Below are 27736 nucleotides of genomic sequence, written 5' to 3'. Positions count from 1 at the left end.
TAATTGTTTAATACAAAACATACAAAAATGCACGGAAGTATGTTTTTTAACACAAACCTAGGTTTTTTTTAAATGGAACCCCGTTAGTTTTGTTAGCACATCTGAACATATAAACAAATACGTAATCAGTGCCGTTTGTTGCATTGTAAAATGTTAATTACATCCGGAGATACTGTAACCTAAAGTTGACGCTTGGGTACCACTCCTCTGCTGTTCGATCGTTTGTATCGGAGAGCACTGCAACATACTTCTACAGAATGATCTGCCAACGATGCTCGAAAATGTCCCACTGGAACGCGTCGACGTATGTGATATCAGCATGATGGTGCAACTACACATTCCGCAATTAACACTAGGCTGACCCTTGATAGGATGTTCGACGGGCGTTTCATAGGACGTGGAGGAGGCATAAATTGGCCAGCCCATTCTCCTGATCTTACACCTCTGGACTTCTTTCTGTGGGGTACGTTAAAGGAGAATGTGTACCGTGATGTGCCTACAACCCCAGAGGATATGAAACAACGTATTGTGGCAGCCTGCGGCGACATTACACCAGATGTACTGCGGCGTGTACGACATTCATTACGCCAGAGATTGCAATTATGTGCAGCAAATGATGGCCACCACATTGAACTTCAATTGGCCTGACATGTCGGGACACACTCTATTACACTCCGTAACTGAAAACGGAAACCACGTGTGTACGTGTGCCTCACCCCTCATGCTAATGTACATGTGGGTCAGTGAAAAAGACCAATAAAAAGGTGTTAGCATGTGGACGTAATGTGCTGTTCCAGTCTCTTCTATACCTAAGGTCCATCAACGTTCCCTTTGGATCCCTACGTAATTCTGTGCTCTCCGATACACACGATCGAACAGAGGAGAAGTGGTACTCAAGCGTCAACTTTAGGTTACAATATCACCGGATGTAATTAACATTTTACAATGCAACAAACGGCACTAATTACGTATTTGTTTATATGTTCAGATGTGCTAACAAAACTAACGGAGTTCCATTTAAAAAAACGTAGGTTTGTGTTAAAAAACATACTTCCGTGCATTTTTGTATGTTTTGTGTTAAACAATTACACTAGCCACTCTCCTCACGTTCTGTCTGTGGAATCGGTTCGTCAGTATTTGATGTGGTTAACGAAATATATCCAGCGGTAACGTAAGGTGACTCACCCTGTATAAGGTGTTTACAAACTAGCTGCGAGATTTTCATATAGCTCACTCGCAACGTGCGGGCTATTAGCTTTACAGAAGAAATGAACAGCGTCTTTTTTTTGTAGGGAATTTAATGTAGCTAAAATTTATACAGGGATCCGTCTGCGCTAAATGCCATAATCTTCTAGTTATTTGAGAAAAACGTACAAAAGTAACGCACCCCCCTCCCCCTCCCTCCATATCCAGCGACTGCACGAACTATTCCCGCTATTAGACATTTTTTTGTCTTTGCTGACTAGCCTAATTAGGCCACCGGCTTGGCGGAGCACTTACAGATAATAGACGAGACGTTAGTGTAAATATACCTAACAATTTAGTGAGTTTTAAACAGCATGAAATAAACAATAATGTGTTGTGCTCGTAAGGCCTTCTGACTAGGAAACTACAATGATTGTAAGGGCTGAGTCTTGATCGAATCGCCAATGTAATTACTTTTAACGTAACGTTTACAAAAGTCGGCTTTCTTTCATCACCTTCAAGAGCACATTTAAAATAATGCTGTTAACTAAACAGACGACTATGCTGTCAGCGTAATGACACAACCAATATACACCAAAAAAGGTCGTTTGTCGATAACAGTTCGTGTAGCCGGAAATTTTTGTGCAATGGCAGGGGGGAGTGCCACGAAAAACAGACTACAAATCCTGAGTGGTGAGGGATGAATGTGACTGTGGAGGTGCGTTTTAATATATCTTTTGTAATTTTTTCTTGAATAACTTGAAAACCGGAGGCCAACAAGGAAAACGTGTCCCAGTGCAAAATTTAACTAGATTAATTTTTCTACAAAAACTGTACCATTCATTTGTTCTATAGGAGTAATAATGTGCGCGTAGCGAGTGAGAGAATATGAATACCTCGCATGTGGGTGTTGAAGGCTAGATATAAAACTGCGGATGGCAAAAAACAGAGGTACAAAAAGAAATGATTGTACGGCCAGTGGCCGGGAGTTCCCAGGCGGGAAGTTGGGCCGCCAAGTGCAAGTCTTATTGAGTGCGAAGCCACAGTGAGCGACGTACGCGTCGACAATGGGGATGAAATGAAGACAACAAAACACCCAGTCCCTGAGGGGAGAAAATCTCCCACCCCAGCAGGGAATCGAACTCGGGCCCCCTTGCCTGGAATTCCAACGCATAAAACAGCAGTAAGGATAGCAGTTCAAGAATCACAAGAGGAGGAGGTATACTGGGAAAAGATCGGATGAAACGGAAAGATTTCAATTAGATTTCGTCACGGTCAGACATAGATTCCGAAATCAGATACTGGATTGTAAGGCCTTCGTACCCAAGAGCAGATGTAGACTCAGATAATAAAGTGGTACTGTTGAAGATTAGGCTGAAGTTTAAGAATCAGGAAGAATCAACACGCAAAGAAATGGGATACTAAGGAATGACGAGATACTCTTCAAGCTCTCAAAGGCTAAAGATACAGTAATAAGGAATAGCTCAGTAGGCAGTACAGCTGAAAAGGGATGGACGTCTCTAAAAAGGGCAGTCAAGGAAGTTGGAAAGAAAAAACATAGATACAAAGAAGGTAACTGCGAAGAAACCAAGAGGTATCAGAAGAAATACTTCAGTAAGTCGATGAAAGAAGGAACTAAGAAAATGTTCATGGAATTTCAGGAATACAAAAATAAAAGTCGCTGAGGAATGAAATAAATAGGAAGTGCAGGGAATCTGAAACGAAATGGCTGCATGAGAAATTGGAAGAAACCGAAAAATAAATGTCGGAAGGAGTGACTCAGCACATAGGAAAGATAAATCAACCTTCGGTGAAACAAAATGTAAGGATAGTATCATTAACGGTGCAATAGGAATTCTACTGTTAAAAGCAAAGGGAGAGCGAATAGGTGTAAAGAGTATACTGAAGTTCTGTATGAGAGGCAAGATTTGTCTGATGTGATAGAAAAGGAAACAGGAGTCGATTTAGAAGAGATAGGGAATTCAGCATTAGAACCAGAATTTTAAGGGACCTTGCGATGACTTAATTTCAGATAAGGCAGAAGGGATAGATAACATTCCATTAGAATATCTAAAATAAGTTGGTGAAGGGGTAACAAAGCGATTATTCAAGTCGGTATGTAGAATGTATGAGTCTAGCTGCAGACCATAGGACTTTCGGAAAAATATCATCCACACAATTCCGAAGACTGCAAGGTCTGACAAGTGAGAGAATTATCGCACAATGAGCTTGACAGCCAATGCATCAAAGTTACTTACAAGAATAATATACAGAAGAACGGAAAAGAAAATTGGGGATGGATTAGATAATGATCAGTTTGGCTTTAGGAGAGGTAAGACACCAGAGGAGGCACCAGAGAGGCAATTGAAAATGGCTCTGAGCACCAAGGGACATCTATGGTCATCCGTCCCCTAGAACCTAGAACTACTTAAACCTAACTAAGCTGAGGACATCACCACATCCATGCTCGAGGCAGGATTCAAATCTGCGACAGTAGTAGTCGCGCGGTTCCGGACTGAGCGCCTAGAACCGTTGACGTTTTGGTTAATAATGGAGGCAAGACCAGAGAAAAATCAAGACACGGTCATAGGATTTGTTGACTTGGAAAAAAAGTTCGACAAAGTAAAATGGTGCAATATGTTGGAAATTCTGTGAAAAATAGGAGTACGTTGTATGGAGAGACAGGTAATAGACAATACGTACAAGAGCCAAGAGGGAATAATGCGCGCCGATTGCAAAGAACGAGCTGTTCGGATTAAAAAGGGTGTAAGACAGGGATGTAGTCTTTCGCCCCCACTGTGCAATCTGTACATCGAAGAAGCAGTTGTAGAAATAAAAGAAAGGTTCAGGAGTGGAATTAAAATTCACGGTGAGAGGATACCAATGATGTGATTGACAGATGACATCGGTATTCTGAGTGAAAGTGAAGAAGAATTACATGATCTGCCGAATGGATTGAACAGTCAAATGAGTACAGAATAATTACTGAGAGTAAATCGAAGAAAGATGAAAGAAATGACGAGTAGCAGAAATGAGAACAGCGTGAAACTTAACATCAGGTTTAATGGTCACGAAATAGATGAAGGAATTCTGCTACCTGGGCACCAAAGTAACCAATGATGTAAGGAGCAATGCGGACATCAAAACGAGACTATCACTGGCATAAAGGGCATTCCTGGCCAGTAGAAGTCAAATAGTATCAAACATTAGCCTTAATTTGAGAAAGAAAGTTCTGAGAATGTACGTTTGGAGCACAGTATTGTGTGGTAGTGAAACATGGACTGGAAAAGTGGAACAGAAGAGAATCGAAGCATTTGAGATGTGGTGCTACAGATGAATGTTGAAAATGAGTTTGACTGGTAAGGACTGAGGTGGTTCCGCGCAAGATGTAAGAGAAAAGGAATATGTGGAAGACACTGACAAGAAGAAGAATAGGACATCTATTAAGACGTCAGGGAACGACCTCCATGGTACTAGAGGGAACTGTAGAGGGCAAAAACTGCGGAGGAAGACTGAGATTGGAATACATCCAGGAAATATTTGAGGACATAGGTAGCAAGTGCTGTTCTGAGATGAAGAGGTTGGTACAGGAGAGGAATTCGTGGTGGGAATTCGTGGCGGGCCACATCAAGCCAGTCAGAAGAATGAAGACTGAAAAAGAAAAAAAGAAAGAAAGTGGCTCCTGAATCACCTTGTGTATTACTACGAGGGGTATTCAATAAGTAATGGAACACATGTTTAATCTCGGACATCTTCGGGTGAAAAAATGTGGATTTGGTTGTGAGGCAACTTGGAATTTTCCCTCTTCAGCCCCTATGGTTTCCATTAAGTTCCAGCTCTTGGCGGCGCTATACGTAAACTCAAAATGGCGTCTGTAACCGCAAGCATAGAGCTGGCCTTGAGTTTATTCTGGCGGAAAATCGGAGCGTGGCGTAGCTTCAGTGGCGCTTTGAAAACGTCTACATAGACATGGCAGCGAACAAAATCACGGTGAGTCGTTGGGCGAGTTCGCGCTGTCATGTCCGATCTCTCCTAAGGCCCGGATCTCGCAACTTCCGACTTACATCGGTTTGACCCAATAAAGGACGCATTCCATGGGAAGCAATACTAGGATAATGGGGAGGTCACTGATGAAGTAAGACGTTTGTACAACGTCGACCATTAGAGACGTAACATGCGGGCATACCGGCCTCTCAGTAAGGTGGCGTAAGGCCATCGCATTGAACGGAAATTATGTTGAAACATAGGGTTTGGGAGCCAAGAGGTTAGAGAATAATATGATGTACTGAAATACTAAATAAAATAAATCTGTTTTCAGACAAAACAATGCGTTGCGTTACTTATGGAGGGCGCTCGTACTTCAAGGAAACATTTCTGCACTGCGTATCTTGCACTAATGAACGTAGACTCTTTGACCTAACCATTTGTAGTTAGTAAGTCGTCAATTATGTTTTACGCAATGTGAACATTCACCGGTAATTGATGCCTCTGAACTTCAATCAAATGGTTGAAATATACTAGTTCTTAGCAGTTCTAAGTTTATGCTGTGGAAGTAGTCATTGTGTTTTTTGTTAAATAAATATTATTACAGTGAATAGCGCTTCGGATCCATAAAACGAATCTTATGTAAGTTCTAGTGTCAGCCGCACAAACGATGCAATTCAACTGCTGTTACCTGGATAAAAATATCTGAGTCGTTGATATCAAGATATATCAGACGTTTTTAGATATAGTTTATTAGAAATTATATATAACCTTAATAATATTTGAGTTGATGAGTTTGGACTTCAAGTTACATCCGATATTTCATAATATTGGTAGGGCCTCTGCATTTCTGTAGAGATTAGCATCTTTGCAACAACTACTAAAAATGTATTCAAAAGATATAATAATCCCTTGAACTGTTGTTACTATTCGTGTCATGGTAATGAGGGTCATCATCAGCATTTCAGGCCGCTACTAGCATCCTACTGAATGCTGTTCCTCAAATTATGCTAGGCGAAGTCTTTCAACAGGAAAATGATCCTACTGACAGGTGTAAACGGGATGCATGCTACAGAACACGCTGGGACAGCATAGGCACCCATGTGTATCGCCAACTGAACATAGTAAATCTGCTGAATATTGATAGTTGCAACGTTTCAGAATGTTCTGGCTTCAGGTGAAAATGGTTCACCACTTGAATCTAGTGACGCGGTACCAGTTTTGAGGTTGTTCTGCGTCAATCAGTATCCATTAGATGAGCATTTTGTGTTGCAGTCAGATTATAGACACATTTTCATTAGTACTGATATGTATGTGTACTACCACTTCATTTCTTACTAAAAACATGAAAAAAATAAAACGTCAGGGTCACTTACAGTTAAATTTAATGCTGCTGCAGTGAGTATGGGTTCGTCGACGCCCCTGAGGCATTCGACCAGCGCGGCACTGGGTTCTGATGGGCATCCCACCAGGACAGCAATCTTGCGGGCGTTATCTAGACCGGGCTCTGGACGCGCCCAAGTAGCCAGTGCAACACCGCTCTCTGAGATAGCCTTGTTGAAGAGACCTGGAGTATAAATAGGAGACTGACTACATTTTTAACTGTGAAGACATTTTTTGGGCTAGGGCATGAAAATCGGTGTTAAGAAGGTTGGAGGGCGGGAACGGGAGGGGAACGAACAGTGGAAGAAAAAGTGAGTCAACGTAGCTTAGTAAGCCCTCTAAATAAAATTAGGTGGTTTGATATACATTCACATGTTAAGTGTTTGTAAATAGTGACGGACTGCTAAAGAAATGATTTCTACAAACTGCAAATATTAAAAACAGTTATGTGGTACACTTCTTCCAAATATACGGCTGCTACGCTAAATATTCGTGCAAAATGATTCTTTTCTGAAGTGTGCAATGGGTTTTGTTTTTCACATAAATGAAACTACTTGCCCTTGTTACTGTCACAGCTGATTAAAAAATTTATCTTCGACTAGGATTGTTAAAATTTTATTACTTCATTGTAACACGTGTTCTATACCCATTAACGAAATGAATTATGACCTCAGCACCAGCGCTCGAGAGTAAACACCAACTGAAAATATCATAGAGTACAAATTAGAATATACCACTACGTTTTGTTAAGTCTGCATAGTTACAAACACTATAAACGGGGTGGAGGACTTCACAGATAGGTAAGTATAAGACTGCATAGTATATGTAAATTATTGTTCTGTATGGTCTTATCCTGTCTGTATGTATGCTCTTGCTAAAGTGATTGGTTGATAATGAGACGGAAGATGGCAGAATCTCAGGACAGTCAGAACTCAGCGAACGAAGTATCAGCCTCCCCAAATAATCCGCAAAGTCGCATGTACAAATGTTCGATCTTGAAAGCCCATTTAGCGCTGGGTAGCAGGAGTTGCCTAAAATTTGGCATTAGGCACTTAATTAGGTAACGAAATAAACCGATGTACGAAACGAGAACGGCCATCAGGGCACCTAAGGGTATTTCAGAATTTTCATCCATAGCTGTGGTTGAACGATCTGGAAAACTGGTCATCTTGTGATAGATCCTGTGGCAGGGTTAATTTTTATTTTATTTATTGGTGTTGAATTTCTCTTTTTAGTCTGCTCTGACCAAACTATAGTTGATTTGTTCTGCATTATTATAGTTGGGACTACTGTGTAATTGTGTTCGAAAGTGTTCCCACGCACAAGAGGCTCTTGCTGTGAGAGGTGCGCTGATAAGTGACGTAGGAACATACGCTGAGCGAGCGTGTTGTGTGTTGCGACGAGTAAACCTCTGTATGTGAACACTGCCTTACGCACCACAGTATGTAAATGAGCTCAACTTAACAAAATCAAATAAAACTCCCACAAAGAGGTATTTTAGAACAGTATTTACAAAAAGTGACAACAGAAATATAAATAGATTTCAGTATAGTAAAAATACATCTATAATTTTTGCCTGGTATGGTGAGGTCCAGACAGTTTAGTTTACTGCCTGCTTAGTCTCTAATGTGAAACTAATTTATTTTGTTGAACTGATTATATCATCATATAAATCTTGTGTGTGTGTGTGTGTTTGTGTGTGTATGTGTGTATGTGCAGACAGAGACAGAGAGAGAATGAATGGATGTGTTTGCGTGAATGTGTGATTTACAGATTATGCAAATTATGGTTTTGATGTAATTATATGGCTGTATAATTTTTTGTATTATTATGTATAATCGTTTCAATAATAGAAAATTTTGTAGCACTAAGCACTTAATCATTCCATAAGTGGGTCAACAATCACAGAAAACGTGTATTGCGAAACGCACACCGATCTAAGCTGAGCCATCCTTACTCAACGGTGCAGAAATTGTCGTCTGGCATGGTCCTCCTTCATGACAATGCGCGATCTTACATCAGTGCTGGTACCAAGCATTAGGTTCAGAAATCCCTTTTCGATTATCCCTCTAGAACATATATATAGTTAGTTCTGCACAGAAGTGCTCCGCCTGAAATTGAAGTAGTCGAATTGAAATAGTCGACTGCCCGCCAAGTCATTAATTCCTGTGTTAATAACAGCTGGCACGCTAAATGTCTATACCAGTGGTCCTTACTTCTCGAATACGCTTCGTGTTTAGCCTTCTAGCCGTCGATATTGGGCAACATCTCGTATCTTGTACATTCATGTTACATATTACAATGGCTGAATCACACTATGGTGGACTCCTTGTATACTTACGGGAGTAAGAGCAATATTTATCGTTTCCCATCAGTTAAAGGTTCATTGCTATATAACCAGTTTTAAATCCTAATTCAGCGCTGTCTAATATTACATTTCCACTTTGTCACAAGTTAAAAAAAAGATCATTGTTTGCTCAATTGTGTTTGGCTCCGTTGGTGAACAGTTTCATTTGGACTTCTGTGAGCAACAAAGATAATTAAAGCTTACAAATTCGCAGAAGCTCTTGAGGCGCAAAAATTTCCGGTTTACCTGCATTGAAATGAGATTGTTGAATGGAGACATATATTCCTTATTGCCAGAATGTAGCACAAACGTTTATTACTACCCAGTTTCTTTGTTGTAATTACTGTTACTATCCACGAGGATGTATACATGGAAGAAGGCTGTAGATACTGACAGGTTTCAGATAGATTATATAACGGTAAGACAGAGATTTAGGAACCAGGTCAAAAATTGTAAGACATTTCCAGAGGCAGATGTGGACTCTGACCACAATCTATTGGTTATGAGCTGCAGATTGAAACTAAAGAATCTGCAAAAAGGTGGGAATTTAAGGAGATGGGAGCTGAATAAACTGACTAAACCAGAGGTTGTACAGAGTTTCAGGGAGAGCATAAGGGAACAATTGACAGGAATGGGGGAAAGAAATACAGTAGAAGAAGAATGGGTAGCTTTGAGGGAGTAGTGAAGGCAGTAGAGGATCAAGTAGGTAAAAAGACGAGGGCTGCTAGAAATCCTTGGGTAACAGAAGAAATATTGAATATAATTGATGAAAGGAGAAAATATAAAAATGCAGTAAATGAAGCAGGCAAAAAGGAATACAAACGTCTCAAAAATGAGATTGACAGGAAGTGCAAAGTGGCTAAGCAGGGATGGCTAGAGGAAAAATGGAAGATTGTAGAAGCTTATGTCACTAGGGGTAAGATAGATATCGCGTACAGGAAAATTATAGAAACATTAGGAGAGAAGAGAACCACTCGTATGAATATGAAGAACTCAGATGGAAATTCATTTCTAAGCAAAGAAGGGAAAGCAGAAAGGTGAAAGGATTATATAGAGGGTCTATACAAGAGCGATGTACTTGAGGACAATATTATGGAAATGGACGACGATGTAGATGAAGATGAAATGGAAGATATGATACTGCGTGAAAAGTTTGACGTAGCACTCAAAGATCTCAATCGAAACAAGGCCCCGGGAGTAGACAACATTCCATTAGAACTACTGACGGCCTTGGAAGAATCTGTCCTGACGAAACTCTGCCATCTGGTGAGCAAACTTTATGAGACAGGCGAAATACCCTCAGACTTCAGGAAGAATATAATAATTACAGTCCCAAAGAAAAAAGGTGTGACAGATGTGAAAATTACTTAACTCTCAGTTTCATAAGTCACCTCTGCAAAATACTAACTCGAATTTTTTACAGACGAATGGAAAAACTAGTAGAAGCCGACCTCGGGGAAGATCAGTTTAGATTCCGTAGAAGTATGCGAACACGTGAGGCAATACTGACCCTACGACTTATTTTAGAAGCTAGATTAAGAAAAGGCAAACATACGTTTCTATCATTTGTAGACCTAGAGAAAGCTTTTGACAATGTTGAATAGAATTCTCTCTTTCGATTTCTGAAGGTGGCAGTTATAAGAGTCGAGGGACACGAAAGGGAAGCAGTGGTTGGGAAGGGAGTGAGAGAGGGATGTAGCCTCTCCACGATGTTATTCAATCTGTATACTGAGCAAGCAGTGAAGGAAAAAAAATTCGGAGTACGTATTAAAATCCATGGAGAAAAAGTAAAAACCTTGAGGTTCGCCGATGACATTGTAATTCTGTCAGAGACAGAAAAGGACTTGGAAGAGCAGTTGAAAGTAATGGATAGTGTCTTGAAAGCAGGATATAAGAAGAACATCAACAAAAGCAAAACGAGGATAATGGAATGTAGTCGAATTAAGTCGGGTGATGCTGAGGGAATTAGATTAGGAAATGAGACACTTAAAGTAGTAAAGGAGTTTTGCTATTTGGGGAGCAAAATAACTGATGATGGTCGAAGTAGAGAGGATATAAATGGTAGACTGGCAATGGCAAGCAAAGCATTTCTGAAGAAGGGAAATTTGTTAACATCGAGTATAGATTTAAGTGTCAGGAAGTCGTTTCTGAAAGTATTTGTGTGGAGTGTATCCACGCATGGAAGTGATAAATGGACGATAAATAGTTTGGACAAGAAGAGAATAGAAGCTTTCGAAATGTGGTGCTACAGAAGAATGCTGAAAATTAGATGGGTAGATCACATAACTAATGAGGAGATATTGAATAGGATTGGGGAGAAGGGAAGTTTGTGGCACAACTTGACTAGAAGAAGGGATTGTTTGGTAGGACATGTTCTGAGGCATAAAGGGATCACCAATTTAGTATTGGAGGGCAGCGTGTGGGGTAAATGAATACACTAAGCAGATTCAGAAGGATGTAGGTTGCAGTAGGTACTGGGAGATGAAGAAGCTTGCACAGGATAGAGTAGCATGGAGAGCTGCATCAAACCAGTCTCAGGACTGAAGACCACAACAACAACAACATCCACGAGGACGTGTCGAAAAGTAGTGCCTCCAATTTTTAATGTGAAAATTCTAAAAGTTCTTTTAAGTAAATTAAACAAACATTATTAATATTCTGCATCCGTATTCGATGTACCAACATATCTGAAGCCGCTAGAGGGCTTCAGATCGTAAGGTGTAATCAGCGGGGTGGGACGTAACTATGTCGGTGCGTGAGAAACAGCTTGCAACAGTCGAATTTAGAATTCCAAAGAATTCGTCTACGACGGAGCTTCCTATCCTTCTGCATGCAAAGTCAGATCACACACGAGCTTGCACATCTGAAACAATCTGATCCAATGTTATCGATCAGTCTCCATACAGTTCCGACTTTGCACCATCCTATTTTCATCTATTCCCGAAACTTAAAGAACCCCTTCTAGGAGCTCACTTTGATAGTGATGAAGCAGTGCAAGCAGAAGTGAGGTTGTGGATCCACCACTAAAGAAAGACATTCTACAGTGACGGTATCAAGAAACTGATCTCTCGTAGGGAGAAATTTGTTAGTCTCCATGCTGACTGTTTAGAAATGAATATGTAGTCATGAAGGATACAGATGTAGCACGCTAATAACATTCGTTTATTTAAGCCACCTAAATAATAGACTCTAAAGCAAAAAAAGAAAATAAAAGAACAGCTGACGGACGCAAATTGGTAGATGCATACACGTACACAAACAAATGGCTAGGATTTCATATAAGTTGAATGATTTATTCAAGAGAAAGAGCTTCACAAACTGTGCAAGTCAATACACGTTCGTCCACCCCTGGCCCATACGAAAACACGTATTCTGCTTGGCACTGATTCATGAAGTTCGATGCCCTCATGAGCGATATCGTGCCAAATCCTGTACAACTGGGTGTTAAATCGTTAAATTCCCGAGCTGGTTGGAGAGCTCTGTGCATAATGCTCCAATTGGGGAAAGATTCTGTGACGTAGCTGGTGAAGCACGAAGATAAACAGTAGAAACTCTTGCAGTGTGCGGGCGGTAATCGTCTTGCTGAAATGTAAGCCCATGATGGTGTGTCATGAGGGGCAACAAAACGGCGTGTAGAATATGGTCGACATGTCGCTGTGTTGTAAGGGTGCCGCGGATGTCTACCGAAGGAATCCTGCTATGGAAAGAAATAGCATCCCAGACAATCACTCCTGCTTGTAGGGATGTATATTGCGGGAGAGTCAGGTTGACATCCCACCACTGTCCAAGGCGTCTCCAGAGATCGCGGCTCCTTCGAAGCGTGACTCAACACTGAAGACGGTTTGAAGTGAATGAGATTCTAGTCTGGAGACGCCCTGTACAGCAGTGCGATACCAACCAGGTGTCATTTCGTTTCATAGCAGCACCCCTTTTGTTGATACTCTCGGGTCCGTTAGAGTACAGCGTTATGTTGAGATATTCTACGACCCGGTATGTTGCCTGTCATGCAAGCAATCACGGCCTTATATTTCAGCAGGATAATCTCCACCAGCACAGCGCGACAATTTCCACTGCTTGTCTTCGTACTTACCAATTCATACCCTGGCCACATAAAGTCACCGGATCCCTCCTCCAACGAGAATGTTTGGGGCATCATGGTCAGGACCTTCAAACAAACTCGGTATTTTGACGATATTACGCGCCGTTTGGACAGCATTTGATTCGATATCCTTTAGAAGGACTTTAACCAGTCTATGAGTCAATGCTAAGCCGAATAACTGCTTGCATAAGGTTCAGAGAAGGGCCAGTGCGTTATTGACTTGCTCAGTATGCGTAGCTCTTTCTATTGAACAAACCATAGAAAAATTTAATGATTTCTTTGTTTATTCATGTACTTTTTTGTCTTTGATGTATTTCATTTGGCAGATCATAGTTCGTATTTGTAATTACTTCTGTCTGTGACAGATGGGAAGGCCACCAGAGTTACTAAGTTGTTGTGGGGTGGATGGTTAAATTCGTTGTTTGATTTCCGTATTTCGGTCAGTCTATTCGCCTGGATCCTAATGTCTATTGTCCATCACACAACAGGGGCAAGTATACTTACTGTGGAGGTATCCTTAAAATAGTCGTAAACGAGTTACCTATAGTCTGCATTCCACTTGTGTACACCTTAGCTGAAAATATACTCTACTTTGATACTGTGAGGTAGCGAGAACGTAACTACTGAGGTCACGTAGACAATATCTCACGAAATAACCGATATTGGCAAATTTCCTTTGCACAACGTGCAATAAATACTGACAATCCAGCAAAATCGTTTCCTTTCCTCGGTACACAGCACAATTAATAATCAAAATCTTATTCATAGTTTTACATACTCTGTCTTTATTAAACACCAGCCGGAAGAGTCAAAGATAGTTTAGCTCGCCTTTAAAGTGGAGTGTTTCGATATTCCACTCGCCACAAGCATTTCAGTACGAAAGGCATGCAAAAAGTCGTTACACTGAAATGAACATTTGTCTAATGTTCACAGGAAATTACTGCTGGACTACTTAAAATTGTCTAAGGCCGCGTTGCGCTCGGCAAACGTAATGCTTTCTGCCAGCTCTGACACGTCACCACTATACTCTTAAAGCTGTGTTTACAGCGTGTGTAAACAGAGGGAACTCAGTTGGTTGCTCTGCTTTTTTCACTAATCGTTCCCTCAAGACGCCACTGCCTCAAGAGTTTATTGTGTTTGCTGTATAATTGTAACCGATTCTAAGGGCACCGTAGCAGATGAGATGTGTCTACAGTATTTGTACCTAGCGGATAAAGTAGTCCAGAAGATCCAGGTCGTGCTGCTTCAGTTACAAAGATTGGGAAAGGAGGCGTTTTTCTGCTGGGTAGCAGGGCACATGGATATTACGGGGAACGAAATGGCAGATGTAGCAGCGAAGGAGACATATCACGATAACCCGATAGTTCAGTGCACTATCCACCAACATGCTATCACATCACTTTTGATGAACAGAGACTTGTATACATGGGAAGAAGAGTTGTTGGCAGTAACCGATAATAAGCCGCTTCTTGTAAAGCAAAAACTCGACCAAGTCGTACCTCCTTCCGTTTACGCGGGCGGAATGAGGTCCTTCTCATTCGCCATCGTGTACTACAGTGTTCACAAAATGCCGTGGCCGCTAGATGCGCAGTCGGCTGGGGAAGCGTGGGGAGAGCGGCAGTGGTGTGGGGTTCGGTCTCACATTTTTCGTTAAAATTAAGTGGGGCCTTCCACTCTCACACTTTCACGGTGACCATTAGGAAAGATCTACTGTCACCTCTGCTTTCGTCAGTATGTAAAAGAATTCCGCCGAAAATGCAGCGATATTTTCGCCTGGCTTGTTGACCATCTATAACTGTTAGAGAAGCGTCATGAGTGGTAAGTTTTAACTAAAACCTACAAATGACTCGTAATATTGTCAAAATTTGCTTCCTTTACCAAAACACAACGGAGTTTACACTGTCTCACCTCACAAACATGGGGAGGGAATTCTGAAAAGTAATTTGTCTATTGAGGAACTGAGGAAAAAAGTCAGTAGCTTATGAAAAATTACATCCTCATTACAAAAAAATTAGTAATGTCTTCAAATATGTTATTCCAAAACCCATAGCATTTCTCGATCTATCAGCTATCGATGACCCTTAAAAATTACATTCTTTCACCGAAAAATCTGTAGTTATTGGACTAACACGGTAGATAATAAAGTTTTAAATAATAACGGTATGTTAAAATACCCTCCTCTTTGCGTGCTATCATTTGCCAAAATCTCATTTCGATATCTGAAACCATTTATGAAATATGAGGAATGTTTTGGATATTTCACTGTGGCTTTATCGCTAGCGCTGCGTTATCACAAATGACTGTACTACATTGGATGAATTTTCTCGAGATTGGTGAAAGATGTATACCTCTACTCAAGTCTACAGAAAAATTCAATATCTTACGTAAAGTTCATAAGCAAATACTTATTATGTAATATGCACAAAACGCAAAATCGTAGCGACTTCTGTTTTTCATTTCAAACTTTTCCGAATTTCACGCATTATCTCATTTTCACATAAATATCACAATAACTACGACCATTAAGGGTACAGGGTGCTTAATAGTGGAAAAACCGAATTTTTTATGACTTTATTAAATTATATAGTCTTTCCTGATTACTTTTATGTGTATATATTATAGGATTCCAAATGCAAAATGACCTATTTACGCCAAATTTTAAAGTTACGGTCATGTATGCCACAGCGCCCCCTTTATTTCTGTCACAGAAACCATTATTATTTCGAAAAGAGCTGTGATCTTTCTGTTTCCAGCGATTATACGTATGATACATTGTATATGTTGGTAACAGTGCAGGTTTCCAATGTCTGTAAAGTATTATCTTTGCTAGTGTTTACTTTTGTTTCGCTAAAGCAGTTTGTCCATGTATTACTGAATGTTTGTTGCCCAAGTGCTACATATATTTGTGGAAGTGTATATCCTTAAGTGTGCAATAAATACGGACTATGCCACGCATCAAGAAATTCAATAAAAGGAAATTACGTGGTAACCAGTTCACAAACAAAGCAAGCCACACTGTTGAAAGTAATCTATGTATCAGTTCTTCCGGGAAGAAACTCTTACATGGCACGCCTCCTGCTGCTTCAAATTTTTGTGTTAACAATGACCCTTTTTGTAGTGGATTTGTTGTTGTTGTTGTGGGCATCTTATCTTCTTTGAGAAAGGAAGTGGCGAAATGTAAATAATGTAATGATGCAGGCTGTCTGGAAATAACTGAACAGCAAAGCAGCAGGAAAGGTTTAGCGTCAAAATTAGTTGTACTGTGTAGATCATGCAATAAATCTACCTCAAATATAACCTCAAACATTATGCATAATCCATACGACGTGAAGTTATGGTTAGTCTGTGCAATGTGTCCAATAGGAAAAGGAAAAAGGCTGCTCATATATTTTGTGGTTTGATGGACATTCCTAATACTCCCAACAGGTTCAGCAAGCACATAAAACACTTTTAGGTGCCTTGACGATTGTGTCTAAAGAATCTCAGAAACACGCAGTAGAAGAAACTGTAAATATTAGTGGAACCAGGGGAATTGATGTAGCACTCGATGGGACATGGTAACGTCGAGGACACCGTTCCTTGAATGGTGTTGTAAGTGCTACTTCTCTGGAGAATGGAAAAGTTGTTGATGTTGAGTGCTTATCTAAGCACTGCCACACCTGCCATGGTAAAACTGAAGGACATATTGAACATCAGTGTTCCAAGAATTGTGATGGTTACAGTGGAGGTATGGAGTGTGATAGAGCTCTAAAAATAGTTTAGAAGTTGTTGCCGTTTATAACGTTAGATATACGAAGTACCTAGGTGATGGGGACTCTGAAGCTTTCAATAAAATTAATAAGTTCAATGTCTATGGTGATAGCTTGGTAACAAAACTGGAGTGTTGTAGACATGTGCAAAAGAGGACAGGTGTTAGATTGAGGAAGCTACAAAGAGAAAATAAAGAAAAGTTTCTATTTAATGGAAAATCTCTGTCTCGCCGAGGCAGATTGACAGAAACTGAAATAGACCTACTTCAGAGTTATTATGGACTGGCCATTAAACGAACTGCACTTCTGAATGATGTTACAGCAATGAGAAAGGCTGTGTGGGCCACCTACGTTCATACGTTGGCCACGAATGACCACCTTATTTATAAACTTTGCCCTAAAAGAGCAAATTTTGGTGTGGTTACCAAAAACCAAAAGAAAGTAGTCAAACATACCATCATAAGTAGTCTCTTTCTGAACCTGTTATGAATGAAATAAAACCAATTTTTAGAGACCTGACTGACCCTGTTTTACTTAGTAAATGTCTTCATGGGTGCACTCAGAATACAAATGAAAGTTTCAACCATTGCATACGGCAAAGATCACCCAAGAATGTTTTTGTAGGACTAAATAAATTAAAAGTTGGTGTACTAGATGCAGTGATATGTTTAAGTGATGGAGTGATAGGAAGATTGGAAGTCCTGAGAAATTTAGGCATAAAATGTGGCTCTAATGTGAAAGATCAGTTGCTTGCGTGTGCAGAAAACGGGTGCATGAAGCTGAAAGATTCGCTCTTCAAGTTACCAAAGAATTGCTAGAAGAAATTCCAAGAGGAAGCGTAAAGATGAAGAAATGATGCAAGGTGAAGACTATGCTCCAGGAATGTTCTGAGGCGCAGTTTAATTGGACTCATATCTTGATTCGCAATTTCACGCAAGCTGTATTTTTCAGAATTCGGGTACAAATATTTCCTTAAGCATTGCTGTAATTTTTTCTGTATGTTGCAATAGTCAATACTTATATAGCAAACCTAAGCTTTATTGCAGAATCAACTCAATTATAGAAAAATATAAAATTATTATTAGGAAAAAATTATAAAAATTAAAATGTAGGATGTGATATTTTTATCCTGGTAATATACATAATAGGTGGAATTAAATAGGTCTAGTACCTCACCTATTATATCATGCACATCTGGTAAAAATTTTGTCTCCTTCAAATGTATAACATTTGAGTAAATGGTACCTCAATTTGAGAACGCATTTTGGAAAAAAATGCATCAGTTTCTTTGTAATATATTTAATAACCCTAAGCAGGTTCAAAAATATTCAAAATACTTCTAATTTGTTTAGAAAGTGTGCTGCGTTACCTGATATCAACAAAAATATGTAAACCATATACATTACAAACAGTTGATTTTTACATAATATTGAGCCGGAAAAGTACCCTGTATCCTTAACGAAATAATGGGCACATCATCATAAACTTGACATATAAAGCTATAGTTAAAGCAAAATTTATTTTTGTTTACCAAATAGTTTCCGTAAAATGATTTGAGAAAGATTGCACTGTGCACGCCTCGATTTTGTCGTCACCTACCGGGTGAAAGGTGGAATGGAAAACACTTATGGGCCTCCCCTCCTGAAGAAACGAATTACCTTGCGTAGCGCTTTGGACGAAAACTGGTCACTGCCATAGGCCACCGTGTCCTGCGCGTGCTATACACCGCTTTCTGACGTGTGCTTTCGTGTTGCGGCGAGAGGGTCCTCCTATGTGTGCTTGTGGTGTACATTCCGCGAGTGAGGTTGGGTGAGCATGGCACTCTGCGGGGCTTCCTTTCCTTATTAGATGACGTTCTTAACCGTTTCAGATACATTAGTTTCTCTAATCCATGTAAGGTTGCCGATAACCTCGCCACTGAGCGGGCAGTGAACCGCCGACATGTACCGCCGACACACACACACACACAGAGAGAGAGAGAGAGAGAGAGAGAGAGAGAGAGAGAGAGAGAGAGAGAGAGAGACCACAAAGACACGTTCGAACATGAGGAACGACATTCAATATTTGGCAACAAAAGTCAAAATAGAGCACGAAGAAAATGTATGTTCATAGTCTCAGCGCTACGCTACTGAAATTTCGGAAGACTGAAATAAGAAAAGTAACTTTAAAACCAGCAAAAAAGTACACTTACAGAGCATTATTAGCAAACCTTGTGAGTAAAAATTTGTAGCATTATTATGTTACACAAAGTCAGAAAGTGAACGTGTTTAATCGGAAAGTACAGCGGATAATACATAAAGCAAGATGACGTACTCATTATATACCTCTGTTGATGTCTTTCAAAAATAAAGGCAAAATGCGCGTCGCATTTTAACATGGTGTTATTCAGTTGTTCCTAGACGAACATATCTGAAAATTATGAACACGTAACTGAGGACAGCGTTACAACAAAATTAAAGGGTTTCCCTGACGTTTCGAAAACTGCCCTAAATTAGAAACTACACAGAAGGCTTTGGTTTTATTATTTTGTAAACGAGTTGAGAGATTTCATCATAGCAAATGTCATATGTGTACTCCTTTCAATGAAGTGAGTCATAATGTCAATGAAGTACACAACGACCCAATTTTTCGTATTTGTAGAATTCAATCTATGTGATAATTACCTAACGATCAGAAAAATAATGTCTAAACTTATCAATGAGGGCATTATGTTAGACACAAGTAGGTAGCTGCCCCTAAGAGGCAATATACCAGCCTTCTCAAACCAGTAAACGAAACATAAGAAAAAGAGATTAGGTGTTATTCCCTGAACGTTCCGAAAATTATAATCTGTGAATCACTGTCTTTACTTTTCAACGTTAACTTCATGCTACTTACGTTTATCATATCTGGATTTCATAATGCTCTATTACTCATCTGTACATAAAACCTTTAGTTTACAAACAGATTAAGTTATTAAAATAAATGTTCGCTGAATGAATATCATGAAATTCAGAAAATTTGTTACTACTGCTGATTACCCGCTTTGAAAGTTAATAATGTCTCTATTTTTAAAAAGTAGCTCATACTTGTTGAACTTGCCTTTTGATGCAGTAGATAACATATGATAGTGCGCACTAGCGGCTCCTACACTGTTACCGAAGAGCGTCACATCGTCAGGATCACCACCAAATGCCTCTATATTCTCTTTTACCCACTTCAAGGCTGCCACTTGATCCTTGAGGCCAAAATTTCCTGGACAGTTTTCGTCATCCGTGCTCAAGAAACCTGCAAAAAAAGGGTCAACGATTATCCACTTCGAAGGTATCATACATACCAAATCTAGAGGAAATGTAACTAACGCTAATCGGGCAACTCACAAACACTGCGTTATCAAGGCTATTACGCTTAATCATAGGAAGAGTTCATGTTGTCTCGAAGAGTTATGGAGGCAGCGACTATCTCTTCGTATAAACAGAGAAGGCTTCACTTAGGCACATGAGGGGGCTATAATTAAAACGTGCATCATTTAGCTATAATATAGCAGGTCAGCAACTGGAAGCAGTTAATTCCATAAATTACCTGGGAGTAGGCATTAGGAGTGATTTAAAATGGAATGACCATATAAAATTAATCGTCGGTAAAGCAGATGCCAAACTGAGATTCATTGGAAGAATCCTACCGAAATGCAGTCCGAAAACAAAGGAAGTAGGTTACAGTACACTTGTTCGCCCACTGCTTCAATACTGCTAACCGGTGTGGGATTCGTACCAGATATTGTTGATAGAAGAGATAGAGAAGATCCAACGGAGAGCAGCGCGCTTCGTTACAGGATCATTTAGTAATAGCGAAAGCGTTACGGAGATGATAGATAAACTCCAGTTGAAGGCTCGGCAAGAGAGACGCTCAGAAGCTCGGTACCGGCTTTTGTTGAAGTTTCGAGAACACACCTTCACCGAGGAGTCAAGCAATCTTTCTTTCCACGAACAATACGAGACTGGAATAGAAGGGAGAACCGATAGAGGTACTACAGGTACCCTCCGCCAAACACCGTCAGGAGGCTTGCAGAGTATGGATATAGATGTAGATCATGTTCTTCAGCAGCATAGATAGGGTATTTTTGATACTATGGCTTTTCAGCGGCCTTCATGTTACCTAAGTAGGTGCCATTCTTTAATGGATAAAAATAAAAGATAATTACTTCGTGTCTCCATTGTCAAGTGACAGAAGTGAATGGAATCGCTTACTTCGACCGTCAAATACCCTGTTGAGTGTGACAAAAGGTATAGTGTATTACTGAAGTCTGTCACATCGGAAAGAGGGGCCACTCTCAATATGCCGGTTGGTTCTAATTGAAATGCAGCTGCCCACAGAGGTCCAGTTTTGGCTGTAATTGTCGCATGGCAGCGAAACTTGGTAGATATCCCAATGCGTTAATGCTGAAGCAATTTGAGCAGTGGCAGCTTCCTTCTTTCAGATCTCTCACCGTGCGCACAGAGAACTAGCAATTTCCCGCCGCAGAGAGCGCTTTCCAAAGAGGGGGGAGGGGGGGAGGGTGCAGCACTACCGCTTGCGCCCGGGGGGTTGTGGGTTGTGGTCAGCGAGTATGGTTTGCTGTATCAAGTCGTACTCGGCTCCACTGGGAATGATGAGCGGTGTAGGGAACTGGTTTGGTCACGTTGGCCGTCAGCATTTGGTACGAGGCCTGTTGACGCGGTGGTTCTCCGACGATTGTCCTGTGTGCTCATTATTGTAAGTGATCTTGGCCCTGTGGGTTCCTCGAGCATCAAAATTAATTTCATTTGTGCGTTTAAGTCATTTTACTCTCATCTGAGGACTCAGCCTGTATGAACTAACGTACGGATTGTCTTGTATTTTGGATAATATCATTCATTAGGTGCTTTGGACTTGGCATGATGGAATTACCGTGTTGTCCGTCGCCCCAGTGAAGCTTGGAGCTGGTTAAGCACGTTAGACGGTCTAAGTCAGCACAAGGCTGTATCGGCGGTGTTTGGGTTTGTTTACTGTCACGGTATCTTCCCTCCCGGTTCCGGGCACAATCAGAGGGCTAAAATGACCGAGATGTGCTTCTAGTAATTGTGTTGTTGATCCGTATACTCAGCAGTAAATCTAACAGGGTAAAAAATGAATAGTAACTGCTTCTGCGGGAACTGTCGACCTTCCCGGGAGTAGTGCCTGCTTCGGGAATCCTTTCATGACTCAACACCCTATTACGGGAGATTGTAAAAAGGGCCCGTGGTGCCACAACTTAGACACTCCCTCAGTTTGTTCCAGTCTTCGGCTGTTGTGGCAAACGCAGAGGGCACCGAGTCTGTTGGCCCCCATTGTTCGATTGTGGACCAGCCGCCTGCGTGCATCGGCTTCCGACATTTTCTTAGTCAAACCAGCCTTCTACTGCACTTCTCAAGCCGCAGAGAATTAAGTTTCATAACCTTGTAACCGGCATCTGTCGCAATAATTGTAATACTTTTGATTTATTTTCCTTATTAATGTAAGTTTAAAAGTTTAACTCTATTGCATTACTGTTTTCATGTCCGTAGACGGCCGTTGCCCTGGTTATTACATTTGCTTAAATTTTATTATCTGGTGTTAGGCAGGTTGAAGTTTGTGAAGAGCCGTGATTTACCGTTTCCTAATTTGCTACATTTTCGAAATATTTTTCTACGTGGCACTGTCCAATTTTGTTTAATTGAAGTTGCTCTTTTCTCTCTCTCTCTCTCTTTATCGCTTTTCTTAGATGTGGAGACAGTGTGTTAATGGTGGGCTGCATTTATAAGTTATTGTCCTTGTTACCCATCATTTTCTTGGTTTCATATTAGTTGGGACCCTATTTGTAGATTTGAATTGTGGTATGAGATTCAACAAGCTAGTTCTCTTCATCAGAACAATTACGCCTCATGTTTGCATTGATTGGTTTTTTCCTTCTTTTTCTAAACGTTTAAAGTCAAAGTTAGAGTAAATTCAGTTATTTCTTGTTCAAGTTTTATTTAAGTGCCTCCTGAGCTTGTTTCTAAACTGTTAAAGAATTTTTTTTGGATTCAATCTATTTTAAATTTATCGAGCTGCAATAGGCGGTGGTTATATACAGAAAATTTTCCTATTGTGAAAAATAATTGGATGTTTGCGCTCTGTAATATTTTATAATAAATGTTTTGAAAATGATGAATGATGATTACGTGAACCCCGGTTCGGTCGTTCCATGTAATTTATCCTGAGCACACAGACGCCATTTGACGATGTACACTAGAAAAAAGTTAGTTGCAGTATTGGCCACCAGGTGCAAATCTGGCTCTGTGAAGGCAAGAAAGACGTATAGAATTGTTCCCACATATAATGGATTAGGAGCGGGGTGTGGACAGATAAGTTCAAATAAGTAACGAATGCGCAATGTTGATTTTATTTTAACTGTCACTTACACAATTCATACAATTCGAGCACTGGAGACTTCAATGAGATGATTTACAGCTTCAAATGTGCACTTGATGGACAAATTTGGAACTTATTTTTTCCCAGTGTAAATAAGTTTTGCTTTAACGCATTAGCATATCTACCAAGTTTCGCTGCCATACTGGATCTCTGCAGGCTAATTATAGGCACCTACTGTTTTAGAAGCCTTGAGATATTCCCTATCGATTGCAGATTCTATTTGACCTGTCCTCTTGTCTACTTTGTACTGTCTCAGAAATAAAGTGAATGTGAGTATGTCTGTAGTGTGATATGTGACAAAAAGTATGACAAGTATAATGAAACATATTTGGAACCATAACACCAGAAGACATGTGGGATGTACTCATTAGACTGTTAATTCCGTTCAGCAGATCATGTAACTCTTCTTCACTATCAATCAGGATAGCAATGTCATCAGCGAATCGTATCATTGATATGCTTTCACCTTGAATTTTAATTCCACTTCTGAAACTTTCTTTCATTTCCATCATTACTTTCTCCATGTACAGATATAGACTCAAAATTATTTCTCTAGAACCTCGAATTTAGCGAGGTGGAGCGTGCTGTAAACACCTGAGTAACTTAAGACTGATCTCATCTGCGGAGACTTTTACGTGGAGCCTCGGAAAAATAGAGGAAACTGGTATTTCCACTCGCGAATACCGATGTCAGTGATGTAACAGTTTCCAAATCATCCTTATAATTTACAAAGTCAACACAGGTGTTTCTGATGTATAATAATGGTTCAAATGACTCTGAGCACTATGGGACTTAACATCTGAGGTCATCAGTCCCCTAGAACTTAGAACTACTTAAACCTAACTAACCTAAGGGCATCACACACATCCACCCCCGAGGCAGGATTCGAACCTGCGACCGTAGCGGTCGCGCGATTCCAGACTGAAGCACCTAGAACCGCTCGGACACACCGGCCGACTCTGATGTTTAGTGAACCAGCGAACTTGTCTTCCACCCGTCTTTCACCTGCTAAATCCTCACACCTGCTAGATGCACACACCGATATTCCCTCAACTAAATAAAGGCGATAAATGTGAAGAAACAGTCAACCGGACAATTTACATGGGAGGGAACAATGGTCCAGTACAAACATACGTCCATATTAAATCTTCTCAAATTTGCACGCGATGACGAAAGCTATCCTACACATACTAAGTATTAGTTCGCTATTCGGCGGTCTAGAGGACGAAACTGTTAGGTCAGCTACGTTGCTGCATCTCTGACAGGAAGTCACTAATCTAGTCACATGTCTGAACCGATTTTCCATAAGAACGCAATTTCACTTTAAGCCGCTTGTGTGGTACAGTGTCTAAAGCCTTCTGAAAATCCAGAAATACGGAATCGATCTGAAATCCCTTGTCAGTAGCACTCAACACTTCATGCGAATAAAGAATTAGTTGTGTTTCACAAGAACGATGTTTTCTAAATCCATATTGACTGTCTGTCGCCGGCTGGGGTGGTCGAGCGGTTCTAGGCGCTACAGTCGGGAACCGCGCGACCGCTACGGTCGCAGGTTCGAATCCTGCCTCGGGCATGGTTGTGTGTGATGTCCTTAGGTTAGTTAGGTTTAAGTAGTTCTTAGTTCTAGGGGACTGATAACCTCAGAAGTTAAGTCCCATAGTGCTCAGAGCCATTTGACTGTGTTTCAATAGACCGTTATCTTCGAGATAATTCATAATTTCCGAACACAATATATGTTTCAGAATCCTGCTGCATATAGACGTTAATGATTTGGGCCTTTAATTAAGTGGATTTCGCCTACTACATGTCTTCAATATTGGTGTGACCTGTGCAACTTTCCAGTCTTTGGGTACGGATCTTCCGTCGATCGAACATTTGTATATGATTGTTAAATATGGAGCTAATCCATCAGCATACTCTTAAAGGAACCTAATTGGCATACAGTCTGCACCAGAAGACTTGCTTTTACTAAGCGATTTAAGTTGCTTCTCTACTCAGAGGAAATTTACTTTTACGTTACTGATGTTGGCAACTGTTCTTGATTCGAATTTGTGAATATTTACTTCGTATTCTTTTGCGAAGGCATTTCGGAAGTCTGTGTTTAGTAACTCGGCTTTGGCAGCACTGTCTTCGATGGTATCTCCATCGCTATCATGCAGAGAAGGCATTGATTGTCTCTTGCCGCTAACATACTTCACATACGACCAGCAACTCTTTGGATTTTCTGGCAGGTTTCGAGACAAAGTTTCGGTATGGAAACTGTTGTAAGCATCTCGCATTGATGTCCACGCTAAATTTCGAGCTTCTGTTAAAGATCGCCAGTCGTAGGGATTTTGCGTCTGTTTAAATTTGGTATGTTTGTTTCGAGTTTCTGCACCAGTGTTCTGATCCGTTTTGTGTACCAAGGAGGATCAGCTCCGTCGTTTGTTAATTTATTTGGTATAAATCTCTCAGTTGCTGCCGATACTATTTCTCTGAATTCAGGCCAAATCTGATCACTAATATCATTAATTTGGAAGGAGTGGAGATTGTCTCTCAGGAAGGCGTCAAGTGAATTTTTATCTGCTGTATCTACCACCTTCTGCGAGCCCATGTATAAACTGGCTGAGTTACTGCGACAGGACTGTGTATTAACCATTCGAATGAAATGGGAACATGTTGTCATAGCTTCGCTAACATTGTACGATGTGTAAGGTCAGTGCCAAACAAAGCCTGCTCCTGCAACACGAGGCAGTATAAAAGACAGTACACGATCCGGGAGAAGGCCGAGGATTTTGCTACTGCATTGTGGTGCGTCCCCAAACTAAATACAGGTACTGCAGTCCAAAGCAGATCTGCATCCCTCAGGGCCCATTCACGTCTATCACCCCAACATGCTATCAGCTTTATTCCGTACCATCCAACAGAGAAAAATTACGAATCATAAAAGCTCCACTAACTTCATCCAATAGAGAACTTGATAAGATATTTAGCACATCTCTCTTCTCTCATATATTGAAAACAAATACCATCTGCAGACGTCGAGCACATGTGACAATCCTATTAAATATACAGGTATTGATCCAGTACATGGACCACTGTAAAGTTGCATCCCCTGTATTGTAGGAGGATGACTGTATCCCATGAACTGTACTGTAAGTCGCAAGAGACCCTCCCTGTGGCTCTGTGTCGTTGTTTGAAACATTGTTTCTTTTTTCTGTCGTAAGACGCTATGTACATTGCCATACATTTTATTTTTTCCCCCACGTCTTCGAGGTCTGTGTCAGGTTCTAAACTGACATTAACACTTTCTGATCCATTGCTTCTCACAAAAACTAGACGTTGCACAGTATAAGTCATGTTACTACTATTACCATAACATACCTTACACACTGGATTATTTTAAGTAAAAGACAGTTACAACATAAGGAAACTGGAAGAGTTTGGCGGCGTTGTGAAGAGTTTCCAAACTGCTGCCAGAAGGTGACTGACGACCTCTAAATTTAAACTCATCTGTTACAGTGACGGAATAGCTGATAGTTCTGCATTACGTTTCGACTGATTCTCATGTTGCAGTCAACTACGTGATCACTGTTTCGGTGCTAGCCATCCCCAGAAGGTGTTACCCCTCCACCAAAATACTTTTTCCATTTTAAACAAGCGATGTCAGTCAATCATTATGTGGTAACCAACAGTGTACCAGTGGACAGATGTGATGGAAAAGACACTGTGTATGTTCTGTAACAATAAGCATCACAGTTGATAGTGCGAACAATTTTAGCAAAATTACAGTAATTTCAACACCGATCAGTGAGGCGACAGCATGTTCCCCAAATTCAGTATCTTTGCTAAACCACCCCTTCCGTACTTTGCGAGTATCATTACGAATGTACAGGGTGTTTCAAAAATGACCGGTATATTTGAAACGGCAATACAAACTAAACGAGCAGCGATAGAAATACACCGTTTGTTGCAATATGCTTGGGACAACAGTACATTTTCAGGCAGACAAACTTTCGAAATTACAGTAGTTACAATTGTCAACAACAGATGGCGCTGCGGTCTGGGAAACTCTATAGTACGATATTTTCCACATATCCACCATGCGTAGCAATAATATGGCGTAGTCTCTGAATGAAATTACCCGAAACCTTTGACAACGTGTCTGGCGGAATGGCTTCACATGCAGATGAGATGTACTGCTTCAGCTGTTCAATTGTTTCTGGATTCTGGCGGTACACCTGGTCTTTCAAGTGTCCCCACAGAAAGAAGTCATAGGGGTTCATGTCTGGCGAATAGGGAGGCCAATCCACGCCGCCTCCTGTATGTTTCGGATAGACCAAAGCAATCACACGATCATCGAAATATTCATTCAGGAAATTAAAGACGTCGGCCGTGCGATGTGGCCGGGCACCATCTTGCATAAACCACGAGGTGTTCGCAGTGTCGTCTAAGGCAGTTTGTACCGCCACAAATTCACGAAGAATGTCCAGATAGCGTGATGCAGTAATCGTTTCGGATCTGAAAAATGGGCCAATGATTCCTTTGGAAGAAATGGCGGCCCAGACCAGTACTTTTTGAGGA

At 40.6% G+C, this 27736-nt stretch overlaps 1 protein-coding gene across 1 annotated transcript in view; it reads right to left on the bottom strand.

Annotated features, from left to right (window-relative positions):
- LOC126354703 (juvenile hormone esterase-like) overlaps nucleotides 1–27736 on the bottom strand; it is a 108633-nt gene that overhangs the window by 42378 nt on the left and 38519 nt on the right. Inside the window, exons 4-5 of the mRNA XM_050004523.1 lie at nucleotides 19829–20014; nucleotides 6546–6736 (exon numbers count right to left, since the gene is read on the bottom strand). Of these exons, the coding sequence (XP_049860480.1) occupies nucleotides 6546–6736; nucleotides 19829–20014 (377 nt within the window). The remainder of the gene's footprint in view (nucleotides 1–6545; nucleotides 6737–19828; nucleotides 20015–27736) is intronic.

The sequence above is a fragment of the Schistocerca gregaria genome, chromosome 3, assembly GCF_023897955.1.
Source record: "Schistocerca gregaria isolate iqSchGreg1 chromosome 3, iqSchGreg1.2, whole genome shotgun sequence".
NCBI classification, from domain to species: domain Eukaryota; kingdom Metazoa; phylum Arthropoda; class Insecta; order Orthoptera; family Acrididae; genus Schistocerca; species Schistocerca gregaria.
Note: the sequence above shows the minus strand (reverse complement) of the source record. Positions and strands in the feature narration are given on the sequence as shown.